At 40.2% G+C, this 17527-nt stretch overlaps 2 protein-coding genes across 2 annotated transcripts; one reads left to right on the forward strand and one right to left on the reverse strand.

The window, feature by feature from the left end:
• Window positions 1–270: 270 nt before the first annotated feature.
• On the reverse strand, window positions 271–5381 carry arl1 (ADP-ribosylation factor-like 1). Its single transcript, XM_015956203.3, has 6 exons — window positions 5249–5381; window positions 4485–4622; window positions 2132–2213; window positions 1392–1503; window positions 1121–1299; window positions 271–987 (listed from the first exon to the last, which is right to left on the reverse strand). The coding sequence occupies exons 1-6, from the start codon at window positions 5250–5252 to the stop codon at window positions 957–959; spliced, it is 546 nt and encodes a 181-aa protein (XP_015811689.1). The 5' UTR covers window positions 5253–5381; the 3' UTR covers window positions 271–956.
• Window positions 5382–5746: 365 nt separating this feature from the next.
• On the forward strand, window positions 5747–15936 carry LOC107383518 (DENN domain-containing protein 11). Its single transcript, XM_015956191.3, has 9 exons — window positions 5747–6306; window positions 8589–8688; window positions 8897–9055; window positions 14018–14174; window positions 14295–14433; window positions 14545–14676; window positions 15042–15192; window positions 15352–15420; window positions 15533–15936. The coding sequence occupies exons 1-9, from the start codon at window positions 5916–5918 to the stop codon at window positions 15726–15728; spliced, it is 1494 nt and encodes a 497-aa protein (XP_015811677.2). The 5' UTR covers window positions 5747–5915; the 3' UTR covers window positions 15729–15936.
• Window positions 15937–17527: the final 1591 nt, after the last annotated feature.

Raw genomic sequence — 17527 nt, forward strand, 5'->3', positions numbered from 1 at the left:
ACAGTGTTAATGAGAGGCTACTCAGCCCCTACCGCCCCCCTGTGGTCAGAACATTCCATTTGCAACTTCAGAGTTGCCGGTCCGGTCTGTTGAGCTTAGAAGCCACTAATTCTGCTTCAGTTAAGTTTTATGTGCAATTTAAGGTTTACAGCTGATGACGGATACATTGGAGTCCATTTTGCTAAAACATGGGCTTTTCAAAATAAGCTTATAGGATGAATTTAACTTTTAAGAGAAACCCTTAAAAATACACAATTTTAAAATGATCACTATCGTTGAAGTCTTTACTGAGAATCAATTTTACTGTACAAGCAGATATAAATATGCAGCCATAAAAGTTTAAGCATACACGTAGTGTTCAGTAACTCACCAATGTGCCAAAGCTGAACTCGAGTTCCGTTATGTGAAAAACAAACCCTTAAAGTATTGAATCAACACAAATGAATAGAAGGAAAAAGCAGAAATCCATGAACAGAACCGCCCAGGCTGCAGTAACACTTTAGACAAAATACCTGATTATAAACAAATTCCCAGAGATATGTAATCAATACTTAGGTTCCCATTTATAGATCTGTATGTAAACCTGGTAATTTTTTTTTAATAGATGGGTGTTTCTGGCAGATTATTAGATTATAATTGGTACAAATGCTTAGAAACAATACAGGAAACCCCTAAATTACTCCCTGTGATCAGAGTAAGGCCGGTTTTAATGTTCATGACCGCAATCTGAAGGGTTTGGTTTCAATCCAGATGTTACTGCAGCCTTCTCTTCTCAGTCCCAGGCTTCAAAGGTGTTAAGCACAGAAGGGTTTGACCAAGGCTGCAGGGGGAGACAGAAACAAGTAGGCGTGCAATCACTGGTCCAAAAGAAAGGAGGGGTGCATGAGGACTGGGTTGATCACAAGGCTTCATACAGCGGGGTCAGAGGTCAGGAGTATTTACAGAATGGGTAGCCTTTACTGTCGACTCTTCAGAGAATCCACCAACCTACAGAGACCAAAAACAGCAAAAAGAATTCAGTCTAAAAAATAAATAAGACGTTTTACTAGTTTTTCCTTCACATGAGCACACACACACACACTCAAAACATTAAATGAACTTGTGAAAAACTGCGTCTTACCACTCCATAGCCTCGTCCAGGCCTGTGCCCTTGGTGGCTGAGGTTTTAAAGATCTGCCATTTTCTGTCTTTGAGGGCAGGAAGTCCCAGTGCGTTGGCCACTTCAGTCGGTGTCATCGCCTGCTCCATGTCCTGCTTGTTGGCAAACACCACAAGGATGGCCTTCTTCAGCTCTTCCTCCTGTAGGCCATCACAAAAACCAGAAAATTACACAAGGAAAAGCTGGTGTTTTTCATCTTGTTTATACTGGCGTGAAGAAATGATGCTTGTACCTCCAACATGGCCACCAACTCAGACTTGGAGATGCCCATCCTGTCCCGGTCGCTGCTGTCGACGACGTAGATTACCGCGTCTGTGTTTGAGTAATAACACCGCCAGTAGGGCCTGAAAAGAGAAGAAAACACAGTTTCAGATTTTAACACCAAGTGACAATAAACGAGGACAGCAACAAAAACAGAAATGTTGAAAACTGAAGTTTGAAGCTGGGTTTTTGTAAGAAGCCTGAAGCTCTGCAACAGCTTTACTGTGTTAAAATGATACCCTGAAAACAGGCTAGGCCAATAAACATCTTAAAGGTATTCCTCAAGGTTCAGTCCTTGGAACACTGCTTGTCTTCTACATTAATGATTTGTCTAAAAGCAATGCTCACTTGTATGCTGCCGATTTTCACTTATTATTCTGGTTCAACACAAAAGGAGACACTACCAAAACACTTTCAGATTAAAATTCACTGTGACCTAAAACTTGTCTTGAATGCATACAAAACAAACCAAATTGGTCTTTTTTTAAGCCAAGAAAAGAAAAATTGCTGCAACTTTCATGTATGTTTTGGATATTGTTGTTTTAACTTCCACCCAGTGTTTGAGCATGCTGGGCTCAGTCTATCATGGCACATTTATTACAAGGTTCTGGAACCAATTGCAGAATGAGGTGAAGCTTAGAGTTGATCATTCTAAGTGGTCCCTGGGTAACTAAAAGTTAATATTTTACATTTATGAATAAATAACCTTACCTAATACTCGTCTGTCCTCCCAGATCCCACACCTGAAACTTCAGGTTCTTGTATGTGACCGTCTCAACATTGAAACCGATGGCTGTGGAAAGAAAAAAACTAGATGGGTGCAGTGAAGGCAGAAAACCCAAACACAAGGTTAATGGAGAATAATCGAAGTTATTATATATACACTACCAGGGTTTCCCCCAGAAAAAGAGCTCATCAAAAAGAACAAAAGCTAAGTGATCACTTTTGAAAATATTTAATTTGATTGTTTTTATTCTGGAAGTAAAACTGCTGAAGATCTGTTATCATTAGCATGAATTAGTGCTTAGCAACACTGAGTTCAAGGACTAGGGAAAAAGGCCAAGGTATCATATTTCTGCTTGGTAACGATGCATCCACAGACAGAAACAATCTGATTTTGTGTTTCCTAGTAGTGAATGTTGGCCAGTGCTTGTCACTTGTAGACTTATAGTGGATCCATAGTATATCTACGGTATATACTACACTATATTTATAATGTAAAGCGCTTTGGAGTCCTGACTCTGAAAGGCACTATACAAGTATGAGTCATTATAATTCTAGTTGAAACAAAACCAGGTGGAGTCTCCAGACCATGAAATCTATCATCGTATTTTACATCTCCTCATATTCACAGATGAAAAACACAAATAATCTGTGTCAGACTTTAAAGCTAAACTTGACAGATTTAGTGCCCTTTGTGACCCCATTTCAAAACTTTCATTACTTTTTTTTGCTTATGTTTTCATAATTTAGAGTTTGATGGTATAAAAAGTTTTATTCTTAAAAATAAAAATGGAAAAGACTTATTTTGTGGGGGAAAATACTAAAAAATAGGTTTCATAAGGCTGGCTCTACACATTCAAATCACACGAGTCTCTTGCTGATGATTACTCAAGCCATCTTATCAGAAACAATGTGCCACATTTATCATTTTAATATCACACTAGTGTCCTGCAATATGCTTTGATACAAAACTGATAAGACAACAAAATATCTGGGACACGTCTAGTTTGTCCCCAATACTTTTCTATTTTATTAAGATGAATGTCCTCCAGTGTTGAAGGACTTGGACATCCTGCACTCGCACCACAGAAATACTTATTCACAAACACCTTTCATTCTGCACAAATAAATATCTAATTATCATAACTAATTAAGAAGAGTCCTGTAGCATTACATGGTGTTAGCAATTATAAATCAAGCACACTTTCAAATGTCTACAACAGGACATTTGTGTATTTATTGGTCATGAAAAAGCCATTTCTCACATTAGCTTTAATCAGAGACGTTTGATCTGAAAGTTTCAGTTTGATTATTTACACATTGGTCGATGTATGTACATCAAGTCCAGACCAAATTAACTGACGCAAACACTAAAAATACTATATTTTTTGTAATCTTTTCACATCCCAGGAAAGATGGAAACTTTTCTGGAGTAGGGCTGGGCGATGGCCTAAAATCAATATCACGATAAATTGAGGATTTCACCTTGATAACGATAAATGGACGATAACTACAGGTATGCGCAGAAACAAAAGTTTTCCACTAGAGGGGGCTGCCACAAGTATTACATTGAGTCACATTTTTACGTGACACATGGTGGAACAGCTTGTTAAAGCGACATGAATGTTGCCAACCTACACATAATTCTTCCATTATTTTATTATCAAATTTACTGACATGGGAAAAATGATCTCAATAAGAGTCAGAAATTTCGATAATGATAAATTTTTTATTTATTGCCCAGCCCTACTCTGGTGTTGATCAAATTTTGACACATGACCAGCAGGACACTGTATACAGGTCAGATGAAATATAAACCGAATAAAAATAATTTCAATATTCTAGCGAGGGCGCCAGACCTTGCTCTATGTTACAGGTTTCCCTGACTGCTTCTGAAAGAGTTATTGTCAGTTTAAAAAAATAAGCCAAAACAAAAATTCTGCCTTATTTCTGTGTTATATCAAACTGTATCTTGGATCACTGGCATTAGGCAAGGCAAGGCAGCTTTATTTATAGAGCACATTCCAAACACAAAGGCAATTGAAAGTGCTTTACAATTATCTTTAATTTTATATAATAATTAATTAAAACTCTGAAGTAACTTGCATCAAATATAAATATAAGAACTCATGCTCTGTAAAAATCGTAATAAAAGTACATCCTTGTGGAAAATACCACAATAAAATTCAAGCATTTTTAAGGATTTAAAGCATTCATAAGATCTGGGTCTGAAGATGCTCTTTGGAAAATAATTATAATCTCACTGGTATTAGCTGGTTTTCTAGTGATTGAGTTTAATTTAAAAAAAGAAACGAAGAGAAGGAAGACAAGCAGTACATACTAGGTATTGTGGTGACCACCTCTCCAACCTGCAGCCTGTACAAAATGGTAGTTTTTCCTGCACCGTCCAAACCCAGGATCAGAATCCTCATCTCTCTGGTACCAAACAAGCCAGAGAACAGACTAGAGAAGAAACCCCCTGCAGAGGAAACACGCAAAACCAGAATTAAAGTGAATAGATTTCTAAACTTGGCTTTATGGGGCTGACCCATTCCCTTAATATCTCAGTAGATAATGACACAAAGCAACGTGGATCTTACTCAATGAATACAGAAAATGTGGAAAAATATAAGTCTCAGATTTGAGAATACTTAAAATACCTAAAGAGATTCTTGAAGGAAACCAAGTGTAAACTAACGGCTATACCACTAGAAACCCTTAAAATACCTACTAAGTGGTCTTGTTTTGGCACATTTTACAACAATCTGTGGCTGAGCAAGCTAGCGGATATTAGCTTGCCTGTTTAAAGTTATCACGTTTTCTAACCAATAAAGTTAAACATCGTTGCATATGGAACGGCATTGGTGGTAAGCAATATATTCAAGCTCCCCGCATAAAAACCTAATGAAAACGATTAATTTTGAAAGGACAACGCACGTCAAAATTCACTGTAGATGTTAGCCAGCTTAGGCTAACTGGCGTCTCCTATTGCGTTAAAGGGCTGGGGCAGGGATGAAAATTCGATTTATCACTTCTTACAAGAGTAGTTTGCATAAAACAAGTGAAAAGTATTCACATTATGTTCTAGGAGTATATAAAACTCACCCATTTTCGTCAAAAGCGCGGACCCGATGAACTGACAGGTTAGTTCCGTCTGGTTGACGTGTCATTGCAGGAAGTGATCAACGTTCGCTTGAGTTCACTTTCGCACATTCGTCACACAAACAACGTCACCATCTGTAAATCAACACAACAACTACATATTTAACAAACGTAAAATATATTCTTGAAATAAAATATAAAAACGTTATCTTTCAGAACATTGAAGTTTCAAGTGTTTGTGTGCACCTCGTAAAAAATATTAATATATTTTAATAGAAAGTGCGGCTCGTCAAAATCTTCACAAGCCAAGGGACGCTCGGGGATGGGGTACGTTCAAGAAACGCGATTGAATTTGCGCTTCGAAACATCCAATGGTTGTTTTTCTTAGCATGTGCGACAATAAATGTATGGTTTTGAACGCAACTTCAGCCAAAAGGAGTTGCCCTTTCTGAGCAGCATCAAATTTATGATCTCCAGTTATTAGAAAGAATTTGCAACACTTCATGCGAATTCAGAGCAAAATGTAGCCATTGTGAACAGTTAGAAATAACTTTGATATGTATGAAATGCAGTGAGATTTAATTATCCGCGGGTGGACTCGGTGGCTGTCGCCTGAGACATCGTTTACCATAGGCGGTGAGAGACCGACAAGGCGGCACCACCGAACAGGATGGTGGAGCGGTCGGACCGAGCCCCCCTGCTGGACTGGGAGGAGGTGCCGACAGCGGAGAAAACCGACGGAAAGGCACCTGCGGTCCCTCACGTTAAGGAGCGGCTGTCCAGCCCGCCCAACAACCGAGCCCCTTCAGGATGCTCTGGGTTTGGGTGGAGCAGCGGACCAGGGGGTCCCACCAGGACTGTGTCCAACGGAGACGGCTGCGGTGCCCCACCCGCGACCTCCGGCGCTCCGGCGGCGGTGGATGAAGCGCAGCCTCCCGACAAGGACGCGCATCTGTCGGATCCAGGAGCCATAGAGGTGTCTCTGGAAGACAGGATGGTGAAGTGGGAGGAAAAGGACCAGATTGTGTCAGTCTTTGTAGTTACATTTAATACCAGAACAGGTGAGACACAATGTGTTTTATGACATTATTATAAATATAAAAATTAAGTGATGATTTTATATGTGACAGACAAAGAAAACAGGAGAAGTCTCTGCATACGTCTCTTACAGGTGTGGCTTTTTCCTGATCTGACCACAAGTTTAGACATCACTAAAAGTCATGACATCTTAGCCTGATTGCAGAGGAAATGCCAGGAGTGGTGATGAAAGTCAACCAGCTGATGGCTTCAGCAAAGTTGACCTTATGCGTTCTTATTTAAGGACGTTTAAAACCCTCTATACCTTTTGAATCAGGGGTAATAATTACACGGGTTGGTCAAATTAAGAGTGATGGGATTCAAGGTGGAGAAAGGCTGATCTAAATGAAAGGCAGGAGAGTCCCTGCAGGGTGGAGCTGGGCTCTTTATGGTTTTGCGGCAAGCTAGGTTGACATAACGGAGAACAGAACAGATGTGATTGATGTTTTCAATCCTTGTTCAGTAAAAAATAAATAAATAAAAGGACCACGTGTAATTTCTGTCTGTTATGAGAGAAATGGGGAACCACAAATAAAGTCGATCAATAAATGGCTTGGATTCTGTTACTCCCAACCCACAATAGATGTTCCCTGCCCACCGCTGGCCAGTCCCTTTCAGTTGATCATGATTTCTTTTATCTAAAGCAACTTCCTTTTTTCAGCAGTCAGCTTATCTGAACAAGGAGAATTGGTAAAAATAAATAAATAAATAAAATAAAACACGATGCATGTAAAACAGGCCACCGGGCATGGAAATCAAGCAGAAAAAAATTCATGAAACTTGTTTAAAAAATACCAAACTTACAAATGTACCACATATAATCATCCAATCATTGGGACGGTTATGAGAATTAAAGGATCAGCAATTATTACATGGATGTGTTCAGCATAAAAGTAAAAGAGCAACTCAAACCAGAATAGCAGAACGCAGAATTTGGATTAAACTCAGCATCGGCAGATCCCCACCGCGCAGCTCATTTCAGGGAGGCCAATAATCCAGTTCTCTCTCTGAGACATGTTGGTATTGAACCCATTCTCTGTGAAGAGAGGGAGAAATCGATAAGTTGTTGCTTAAAATAGAAGATTTCTACATCTTTTATCTACAAACACTCAGTCCAGAGGGTCCTAATAAAAGTTGAGATCAGCCACAGGGTGTTTTAGGCTTGTTGAGTTCCTGAATTGAATTCTGCTTTTTGTACCAAGTAAAACAGAAAATCTGGATCATTTGTCTATCAATAAACCCTTTCCACAGCTGGATTCCGTAAAAGTAAAATTCGACCAGTAAGCTTAATGTTTAATTTATCAGCGATAAAATGTAGTGTTTGATTTTGCCTCACCAGATGCATGAGAGATTTTACTGGGCGTGTTTCTTTTTATTAAAATGTTCTAGATGGGATTAAATATTTTTAAATAGAAAAAACCCAACGTTAAGGCCATAGTCACTTTAACGAGCGGTGTTTCCTACAACAAAGCGCTCTAAGACCAGACAGAAAGCTGTTAAAACACTCAGCACTCATAAATCACTGTAATTGTATGGCAATTACTCTCCCCAGAGCATTAGATACAACAGGGAAATTGTTGTTCAATATAAGGGTTTCAAATGAGCCACTAGAAATGATAAAGTCACTGCTGATGATGGACAATGCTTGCTTAGTGGTAACAGTCCTAGAATGCATCTTGTTTCAACAAGTCATTATGTGGATCTATATCTAACCCCTGCAGCAACAAGAGTTACACCTCAAATCAGAATCAGAAGGGTTTTAATTCAAATTAAAATTCAAAGATATAATCCCAGAGGGAAATTAGAGAATTGCTGCCATATGTGTAGGAATCGCAACATTAGGAAATTGCCGTGGATCATCCCAATAAAAGAAAACTGTTATTATGACAGCATGGGTCGTATTTTACTCGGCAGTGACCTTTTTAAATAGCCTGTCCACACAGAAACAGACTTTAGAGGGTGTAAGTGAAGAGATGGGATCAATATCAGCTGTCAAAGTGGCGTTAAAGCACAGCTCTGCTGCTTCGGCTTATTGACAGATCAGCTCATATTTCTGCTGAAACCCCTGCATCGTGTGATAAGATAGAACACCAAACCTGCTGAGTCACATTCTGTGTTTGTTTGCACCTGTTGCGTTGTGTTTGCACAGCTTGCAGCTCTAGTGTCAGCATTCAAGAGACGTGACAATTTCCAAGGAGTCCTCTGTCACTGTTGCTTTAGGAATATGAAATGAAGTAATGCATCTTTATTGTTGTTTGTGGGATAGGCAACATGCTGGAGTGGTGTCTGCCCAAAGACATAGATCTAGAAGGAGTTGAGTTCAAGGCCATCGCCAGCGGATCCCACCGAGTAACTACAGACTTCATGTGAGTACTTGTTTGCAGTACGTTTATACTTTATACCTAGTAAGGTGCAACTATAAACAAAGGGAGCTGTTTTCAGGGCTTAGGATGCAGCCTCATCTCTCTGTCCTGGCAAAAAAAAAAAAAAAACAGATACCGCCATCTGGCAGTGCCTTTTGCTTTTCATGACTCACAGCCTCTTCTGTTTTCCTCTCTCTTCCACTTTCCACAGCTATTTCCGGAAGGGCAGCTACTTTGGCCTTGCCTGCTTTGCCAACATGGCGGTGGAGAGTATGGAGGAGAGGGGGGCGAGGATGAAGTCAGTGGGGATCCTGTCTCCTTCCTACACCCTGCTCTACCGCTACATGAGCTTCCTGGAGCACCAAGTCAGGTAGGAGGACCACAAACAGCAACCTCAGGATTTATTACTGATGGACCAACAACTCCACCACAGGGACTTTCCTCTTTTCTTCTAAGATCATAGATGTTTAAATTACAACATTTCTTTACATTTTAAATAAGTCTGCAGGTATTTGATATTTTAGTAATCATATATTCTAATAATCCATCAAGTACTTGGGTGTATGTCTGCTACTCTGTTCCCAAACTGTACCTGTCAAGAGCTGCACTATCCGCTCTCTGCCTTCAGATCTGATATTATGTGGGATCACTGCTAAAGATTCATCTTCTGCAACAGTTTCTTCTTGTGTAAGACTGCAGGGAGCTGGCATCTGTCTAGCAGTTACTAGGAGGCAGGGAACAGGGACACACACACACACACACACACACACACACACACACACACACACTTGAGAAAGAAAGATACAGACACACACTCATCTAGTGACAACTTAAGAGTTGCCAACTACCCAAACGTGCATGTTTTTGGTCTGTGAGAGGAGACCAGAGTACCTGGAATAAACCCACGCATGCATGGGGAGAACATGCAGAAAGGCTGCAGCCTTCTTGCTGTGAGGCAACAGTGCCACCAGCTGCGTCAGCAGTCACCTAAATAACAATTCTGTTGTTAATATTAAACTTATTTATTCCCTGAAAAGGTAAATTTTCTACATCCATCCATTTTCTATACCCGCTTGTCCACGCAGGGTCGCGGGGGGCTGGTGTCTATCTCCAACAACCTCCAAGCAAGCAGGCGGGTACACCCTGGACAGGTTGCCAGTCCATCACAGGGCAACACAGAGACACATAGGATGAACAAGCAAGCACACACACCTAGGGATAATTTAGACGGACCAATCAACCTGACAGTCCTATTTCTGAACTGTGGGAGGCAGCCGGAGCACCAGGAAGAAACCAAATGTGTACAGGAGGAACATGCAAACTCCATGCAGAAAGACCCCAGTGAACCCAGGACCTTCTTGCTGCAGGGCAACAGCACTAGCCACTGTACCACTGTGCAGCCCCATTCATTTTTCTCCCTTTTGCATTATGATGCCATTCTAGTATCTGCCCTTTAAGGATTCTCAGCCCTGTGAGCAGCTGACAGAACAACAGGGTGGCTCCAGTGTGAAAATATTTTAGAACGTCTTTACCTTATTAATCAATTTCTGTCTCAACAAGGATTCACAATTCTCTCAGATTTACCGTCCATGTGCTACATCGGTAAATTCACTGGTTCAGATGAATGTGTTTCTCAACCTCAGAGTTTTTGGTAGTGATGGTTCAGAGTCTGTTATCACAGATAGATGGGATAACTGAGAATGTGCAATCTGAGAATGGTCCAAATGAATTGAATGAATAATTATCTTCATTATCATTGGAACACGTTGAATGAAATTAGATGCAGTCCTTATGGCGTTTAGAGAGATAAACACAAACACAATCAAACTGAAGGATATAAAGAAAAGAGGTGTACACTGAGTCCACTTGAAAAGGTAAAATTCAAGTGAATAAAGGGTGAAATTATAAAACTAGGCCATTCTCAACACACACACACACACACACACACACACACACACACACACACACACACACACACACACACACACACACACACACACACACACACATGGTGCAACTTTGTCTTGTCTAAGGACACTTTTGAGGAGTTGGGAACCTTCTTACTGTCAGATCTAGAGCGATCCTACCATCCTTCGATTACCGGACAACCCTGCTACCTCCTGATTTACTGCTGCCTAATTTAATTGTAGCATTTCAATGGTTTTGTTCCATTTAAAAGAAACCATTCACAATTACTTAACCTATAATAGTCTGAACTGTTAATACAAGAGGGATCAGCTGATTTCATGCTGAGTAGCAACAAGAACAGAACTCTTGACTGATGTCCTCACACTCACTATACTTACAGGGAACACCTTTTAAGTACACGGTCACACCTGGTAGCTGCCCTCTTCAGGTCAGTGTGGGAACCAAGCAGCAGCTGGGCAGAAAAACACCAGGGGGCGCTAAATTGGAGCAGCTGGAATATGGTTACACATCCTCAGCTCAAACAAGAGTTTTATCAACTTTATGTTATTTTCTTAGAGTTCTGATATTTGATCTGGGAAAATAAATAAGACAACTGCAACACCTTCACTTTCCAAGGCTGTACCTAAGTGCTTTGAGACAAAATTTCATTCAGAATAGCTAAACCCTCAGACTCCTAGTCATCGTAACTCCGCTCACTGGTGTGTGCTGGCATCTGTACGTTCTTCTCCCAACACAAATCGTGTTTCACTTGCATCACACTTTCTCCCCAGTGGCTCTTTGAACACATAACTCCGTTACAGTGAGCAGGTGTTCTTGTTTGTGTGGGATGGCAAAGACTTTCTTTTTTCCATCACAAAAAGTTGAACGAATTTGTTCAGGGAAAGTTTTCAGAGTTTATATAAAGCGAGCTGCAAGTCTTAATGGACAAAGTCAACAAGATAAGTACAAGAACTCCCAGATTTGGATCTTCTTATTTTCACATCATTAATAAAAATCAAGTACTTGACTGTGGTTCCAGTCTACTGGGTGCTCTCTCACACCATGAAAAAGAGAAGCTAAACTCTAAATTGCGCTCATAAAAGTCGCCGATCCTTTGGTGAATCAAGGCCTCTTGTGTTTCTCACAGTCTGAGACAATACTATGAATCTTTACAGAATGGCAACACATTTCACGTGCAGAACAGAGGCGATTTCAAAAGAACCCTAAGAAAAATATGAAGAATTGAAGAAAAACATAAATCAGTTTTTCACACTGAAAACAAATTGAGAGTCCTTTGGATCAAATAAATAACATGCAAGTAGCTGGAAAGGTGGGGATTTTTCATTTTGTCCCACATTGTCCCACACAAATACACACTTTGTCCCACAGTTGCTGAATGGTTGGGATCTCTCTCCATTCACCCAGTCTCCCTCCCCCTTCCTCCTCCTCCCCCGTTCCCACACTTCATCCTCCAGTCATGCTCGTCATTCCCAACTCGCTCCAGATTCCCCATCTGCTGTCATTCCTCACATAAAGAACACTCTGTTTGTCCCAAGGTGATTAAAATATTTAGGAGTTTCTTCATTTCCTCTGCTGCTCGTCTTCCTCATTTTGAGTCCGTTATTTGTTTTCCTCTCAGAACTTGCAGCTTGCGCCAATCATTCATTTTTCAGGAAATGCTTATTATAAAATATGAGAAATAAATGGAAATGTGTCTCAACAGTGAATTATTGACAGTCCAAAAACCTCTAAACACTTTCAGAAACAAATCAAGTAATTGTGTGTATTGTAGGGATGGACAATGTATCGGCATCAATATCGGTATCGGTCGATGTTAGTCATTTTTTAACATATTGGTATCGGTTTGATAAAAAAAAACGTGCCGATATTAGCAACCAATATTTTTTCCATCTCGTCTCCATTTGTTTGCCTGTTTCAGAGGGTGAGGGGGTGTAATTGTTTAGTCGTGTGACAGTGAATGAAATCATCTCAGAAGCGTAAATGTGTGTGCTGTGCATACATAATAACGTAAATTTAGCTTTAAAATTTTTTATTCTATACAAAATCTGCTGATTTTAGAAGCACTAATGCCATATATCGTATGCCCCGTATATCGGTATTGGCAAATATCGGTTATTGGCCATAACAGTGATATTAATATTGGATATTGGTATTGGCCCAAAAATCTCATTTAGGTGCGTCACTAAGTGTATTATTTAGAAAAAAGCTGCTGAACTCTGAGAAATTTGGTAAAAATAATTCTATTATTGTTCTGAGGCTTAAGCATCAGTTTTGAAATATTTGGGACAGCTTTAGCTCAGGAGGTAGAGCAGGTTGTCCAGTAATCAGAGGGTTGTAGCTTTGATCCCGGCTCCCGCCAGAGAATGCTGCTGTTGTGTCCTTGGGCAAAACACTCCTGCCTTGCCTGCTGGTGGTGGTCAGAGGGGCCGGTGGTGCCTGTGTACAGCAGACTCTCCTCTGTCAGTGCACCCCAGGGCAGCTGTGGCTACAATGTAGCTCATCACCACCAGGGTGTGAATGTGTGTGAATGGGTGATTGACTGTGTTGTAAAGTGCCTTGGGGGGTTCCAGGACTGTAGAACGTCAAGTACAGGTCATTTGCCATTCATGGACTACCCGTCTTGACTTGTGACGGGGAAGGCTGTTGTTGGTTTAGTGTCCAACAAACAACAGAATATCTTGGCTAGTTGAAGCTGTTAGCATTAGCAACTCCACGCAGTAGGACTCCTCCAGGACCGGTGGTGCCTGTGTTCTGCAGGCCTCGCCTCTGTCAGTGCGCCCCAGGGCAGCTGTTGCTACATCACAGCTCATCCCCACCAGTGTGTGAATGTGTGTGTGTGTGTGTGTGTGTGTGAAGCACTTTGGGGTGTTGCAGAACCCTAAGAGGCCTAAGGCGCTAAACTAATAAAGACCATCAATCAATAATTATATTCATAGAAAATGATTTAAAAGTAAATACAATACCTTTTTTTAATAAGGGTTAACATTTTTCTGGTTTTAGTGTCTAACACTGTAGACTTGCTGCTTTTTTAACATTTCAATTTAGAAATTAAAAACATATTAAAGTCATGTAGTTCCCCTTTTTAAAAAACACTGACTTTAACAAAACTTTTCTTTAAATTTAAACGCTTTTTAGAATGCATTACGAGTGTTTCGTGGGTGAATCTAAACAAAAACATGGATCAAATTACTTTCTAATGTAATAAGGTGTGGGTAAAATAGACTTTTTAACTTAAAAGCTGCAATTCTGAAAGTCTTCATCTGATCAAAACAATTCAGAACAATTTATTGAGTTTTAACCCTTTATCTTCCAGTTTTTATTCTTTGACACGTTTGTAAAAGTGGAAAACAGCGATTCAAGTCTATTAATTTCTATATTTCTGATACCCTTTCTTCTCCTTTAGGCTCCAGCTCAAGTCCCCTGGACACTACTCCCCCTTGGAGGCCTTCTATGAGGACAAAAGGGCATTGCTGCCCCCTAGTGGAGAGGCAGTTGTCTGTGCATTACCAACCAGCACATGGGGGGCTGCTATCAACCACAGCATGCACCCAGAGATGAAGGTTAAACCAGTCTTTTCTAAGTTTATTATGTCTGGTGTCCTTTTTTGTGGAGTGAAGACTCAGATGAGTCATCTTCAGTAAAATGATGAATGTGTTTGTATTGAAATGTCTTTGGAGCAGATCACTCATCCTGCAGGCTGCATGTCCCAGTTCATTCGCTTCTTTGGGGAACAGATCATGGTTCTCTGGAAATTGGCACTCCTCCGCAGACGCATCCTCATCTTCTCTCCTCCACCCGTGGGTGTGGTCTGCTACAGAGGTGCAAAAACGTCACATTCACCCAACATGCCTGCAAGGGCATCTGTACTAGCACTGGACAACTCCTGCTTCCCCTCACGCTTGCTGATTTTTTTCCTGATTTCTTCCATAGTGTATTGCTGCTGTTGCCTTGCCAACATCTCCATCCCCGGAGTCGGCGTTGCTGTGCCCGAGTTTCGGCCATTCTTTTACGTTAACGTTGCCGATATCAGTGCTCTGGAGAATGAGCTGTCCTACGTAGCATGTGAGATGTAAAACATTTAACCCACCAAACTAAATGAGATGTTTTTACTGAACATCTGGAAAGCTGGTGATGCTCACGGGCATCCAGGTTGTGGTCATCTTAGTAGTTTAAAATGAAGACAAGTAGACCTCTGAAGTTAATCACATCGCAGTGTACAGATATTTTGTTACTTATTGAACCCTAGTAATTTTGCTTTTTAGATTTGATGAATCAACAAAAATACCGAACTTGATTCACTTTGTCATTCTGGGATAGAATTTTAGGAAAAACTAAGAACAAGGCTGTAACAACACAAGGAAAAGCTGGGAATAATGAATGAATGGATCGTACAGGTTTGAGTAGCGTCTGTCATTTTTTGCGTTTAGGTACTACTGAGAAGATCTTTGAGGAGAAGAAAGACCTTTATGACGTTTATGTAGATAATCAGAATGTGAAGACTCACAGAGACGGTCTGAAGCCTCTGCTGCGCCTCAGCGCTGCAGACAGAGAGAAGTACCGTAAGCTCACCGAGCAGAGGTAGGCAGCATGACCAGCAGGGTTGGAATTACTGCTTTGGTTTAATAACAGCTCGTCACAGAGACTGTTCTTCATTTATTTACTGGCATCTACTAACGTTAATGCCATCGATGAGTTTGACAAAGATAAACGTGTGACAAAATGACTGTTTTGGTGTAGGCAAATGCTGCTGTACTCCCAGGAGGAGAATGGAGACTGTGTGTCCAGTGAAGAGGATCTCTTTATTTTGTAAGTAGAGAAATTTCATCTGTCTGTGACAAATATTTTAATATCAGTTTTTATTAAAATCCATTTAAAATGGGTTTTAAAAGTGAACAGTTGGTACATTTTATTTTTAAAGGTTTTTCCTGGAGCAGAACAACAGGATTTTCCAAACTCTGAGTGAAGTGGCCGGGAGCTCGGACCCCACCATCACCCAGGAGAGTGTGAGGGCCATGGGCTTGGATCCACATGGAGACAGGCTCTTCCTGCTCCACCTGCTGGAAATCTACGGCTACGACAGCCTGCTGGTCTCAGAGCAATTGTGCTGCAGCTGAGGGATGGTTGCTGATTTCAAAAAGGGGTTCTTCATGTCACAGTCTGAACCTGTGGACACTTTCCTGGATTAATGTTTAGTTCTCCGTGCTTGTTTTACCCACTAAATCACAGCCAAGTTCTACTTGATTTGGATTCCTTAGATCAGGTTGTGATCTATTGTGGTGTTTCTACACTGAGCCAGTATCTTGGACAGCTTCTAACATCTGACTGATAAGAGGAAAGAAACAACCAAGTCAACCAAATTGCACAAAAATATGGAGCCGAGGATAAATCCAAGGACTTTTTCAGAGAAGAGAGGTGTGCTTCCTGTGAATAACACAGACGTGTGTGTGTGTGTGTGTGTGTGTGATGGGGTCTTAATGTCTCCCTGTGCTGGATTGATCTAGTGTTTCAGCCTCTAGGACAAAATCAGGGCCTCGTTATTTTCACTGCCTTTCAGAATAATGTCTGTAACATCACATTTTAGATGGCATCACTTTATGAATGTTCTGACCAATTCATGTTCATGGTAGCTTATTCGCATCATTAGACAGTAGAAACATGCTTTAAGTAGCATTGAATCACACCTTTCTTACCATATCTTAGAAACAGAATACAAACTCTGTGCTTTTAGTGAAATCATGCAGCAAACATGACAGGATATCAGCTTCTCTTCACCTAAAACTGTTTATTTTTTTTGTATTTTATTTATTACGCAGCAAAACACTACTTGTAGGCATGGGCCAGTCACAGGCTTAAAGGTGCATTAAGTTTTAAAAAGGCTAGATAATAGGTATTTCAGTTATTCTCTTCCTGTTTCAAAACTTTCTAACAGGGCAGCACAAGATGCCAACAGGTTCCTCCAGAAAATTCCCTCTAATCTAAAAAGCAAAGTCAGTGGTTTGGGTTAATTCTTTTAGACAAAGGAAACCTATGTTCATTAGAGAAATATGGTGCAGTAGCTTCTTAAGGCTAGTGAAACTTCAGGAGAACCACTTGTCTCTACACCAAGCTATGCCAAGTTGAAATTTGTGGAAACACGAGCAGCTAAGAGAATTAGCAGACATCTTCCAGACAGAGAATGAAGGCAGGCCAATAAAAGTTATGCTAGGCTTAGGAGTCTAATTCAGTCGCTGATGTCAAAATAAGTACTAGAGTGTCAAGCAGCAACAGACAATTTTCTGCTAAATTAATCCATGAGGAATAAAACAGGTTACCTTGTAAAGTTTCTAATGATCTTGTTTACAAATGTTCAAAATGAAAAATTTTAAACCATCAGCGGTGTTTTATCTGACATACAGAGAACAAGCGTAAATGAGGCTGTTCCAGTAAACACCTTGTGTTTATGCCATATTGAAATTAGTAAAATAGAATTATCTTTTTACAACTCAACTTCAATCAAATTTATCTTGCAAGTAAATACATTTAAAAAAATTATTTATATATTTATATTCATTGAAACAAGCATTCACTTTGAAACTACTCACTAAAATTTGTTTAGGCTCCAATTAAATACTTTAAATTTACATTTAACTTTAAATTGCATTTATTACATTTCAAATAAATTTATTTTTGTGCTGGCATTTCAAAATAAAATACAATATTTTACTTTTCCATGGCGTTCAAATCACACTGGCCCATGCCTGGTTAAGTCTGTATATCAGCTTGTTGCATTTCCCTGTAAAGAGAGCAGCTGAGGATCTCCAAAAGCTTTTATGTCTCACCGAAACTTAAAGCTAAATGTTTTACATCTTCACACAACAGCTTGTACAGAACTGAAGCCAACGGGTTTGTAGTTTAAGGGGTTGTCCGACACATG

The sequence above is a fragment of the Nothobranchius furzeri genome, chromosome 1 (genome assembly GCF_043380555.1).
Source record: "Nothobranchius furzeri strain GRZ-AD chromosome 1, NfurGRZ-RIMD1, whole genome shotgun sequence".
In the NCBI taxonomy this organism is placed as follows: Eukaryota; Metazoa; Chordata; class Actinopteri; order Cyprinodontiformes; family Nothobranchiidae; genus Nothobranchius; species Nothobranchius furzeri.

Bases quoted from the DNA above. Each gene is read 5' to 3' on its own strand.
- arl1 (XM_015956203.3), bottom strand. The intron at 2,214-4,484 runs GTATGTACTGCT...TTCTTTCCACAG, and splicing joins GGTGGTCACCACAATACCTA to CCATCGGTTTCAATGTTGAG. The intron at 988-1,120 runs GTAAGACGCAGT...TGGTCTCTGTAG, and splicing joins CTGGACGAGGCTATGGAGTG to GTTGGTGGATTCTCTGAAGA.
- LOC107383518 (XM_015956191.3), top strand. From the start codon at position 5,916: ATGGTGGAGCGGTCGGACCGAGCCCCCCTGCTGGACTGGGAGGAGGTG. The intron at 14,434-14,544 runs GTGCAAAAACGT...TTTCTTCCATAG, and splicing joins GGGTGTGGTCTGCTACAGAG to TGTATTGCTGCTGTTGCCTT. The intron at 14,677-15,041 runs GTGAGATGTAAA...TTTTGCGTTTAG, and splicing joins TGAGCTGTCCTACGTAGCAT to GTACTACTGAGAAGATCTTT.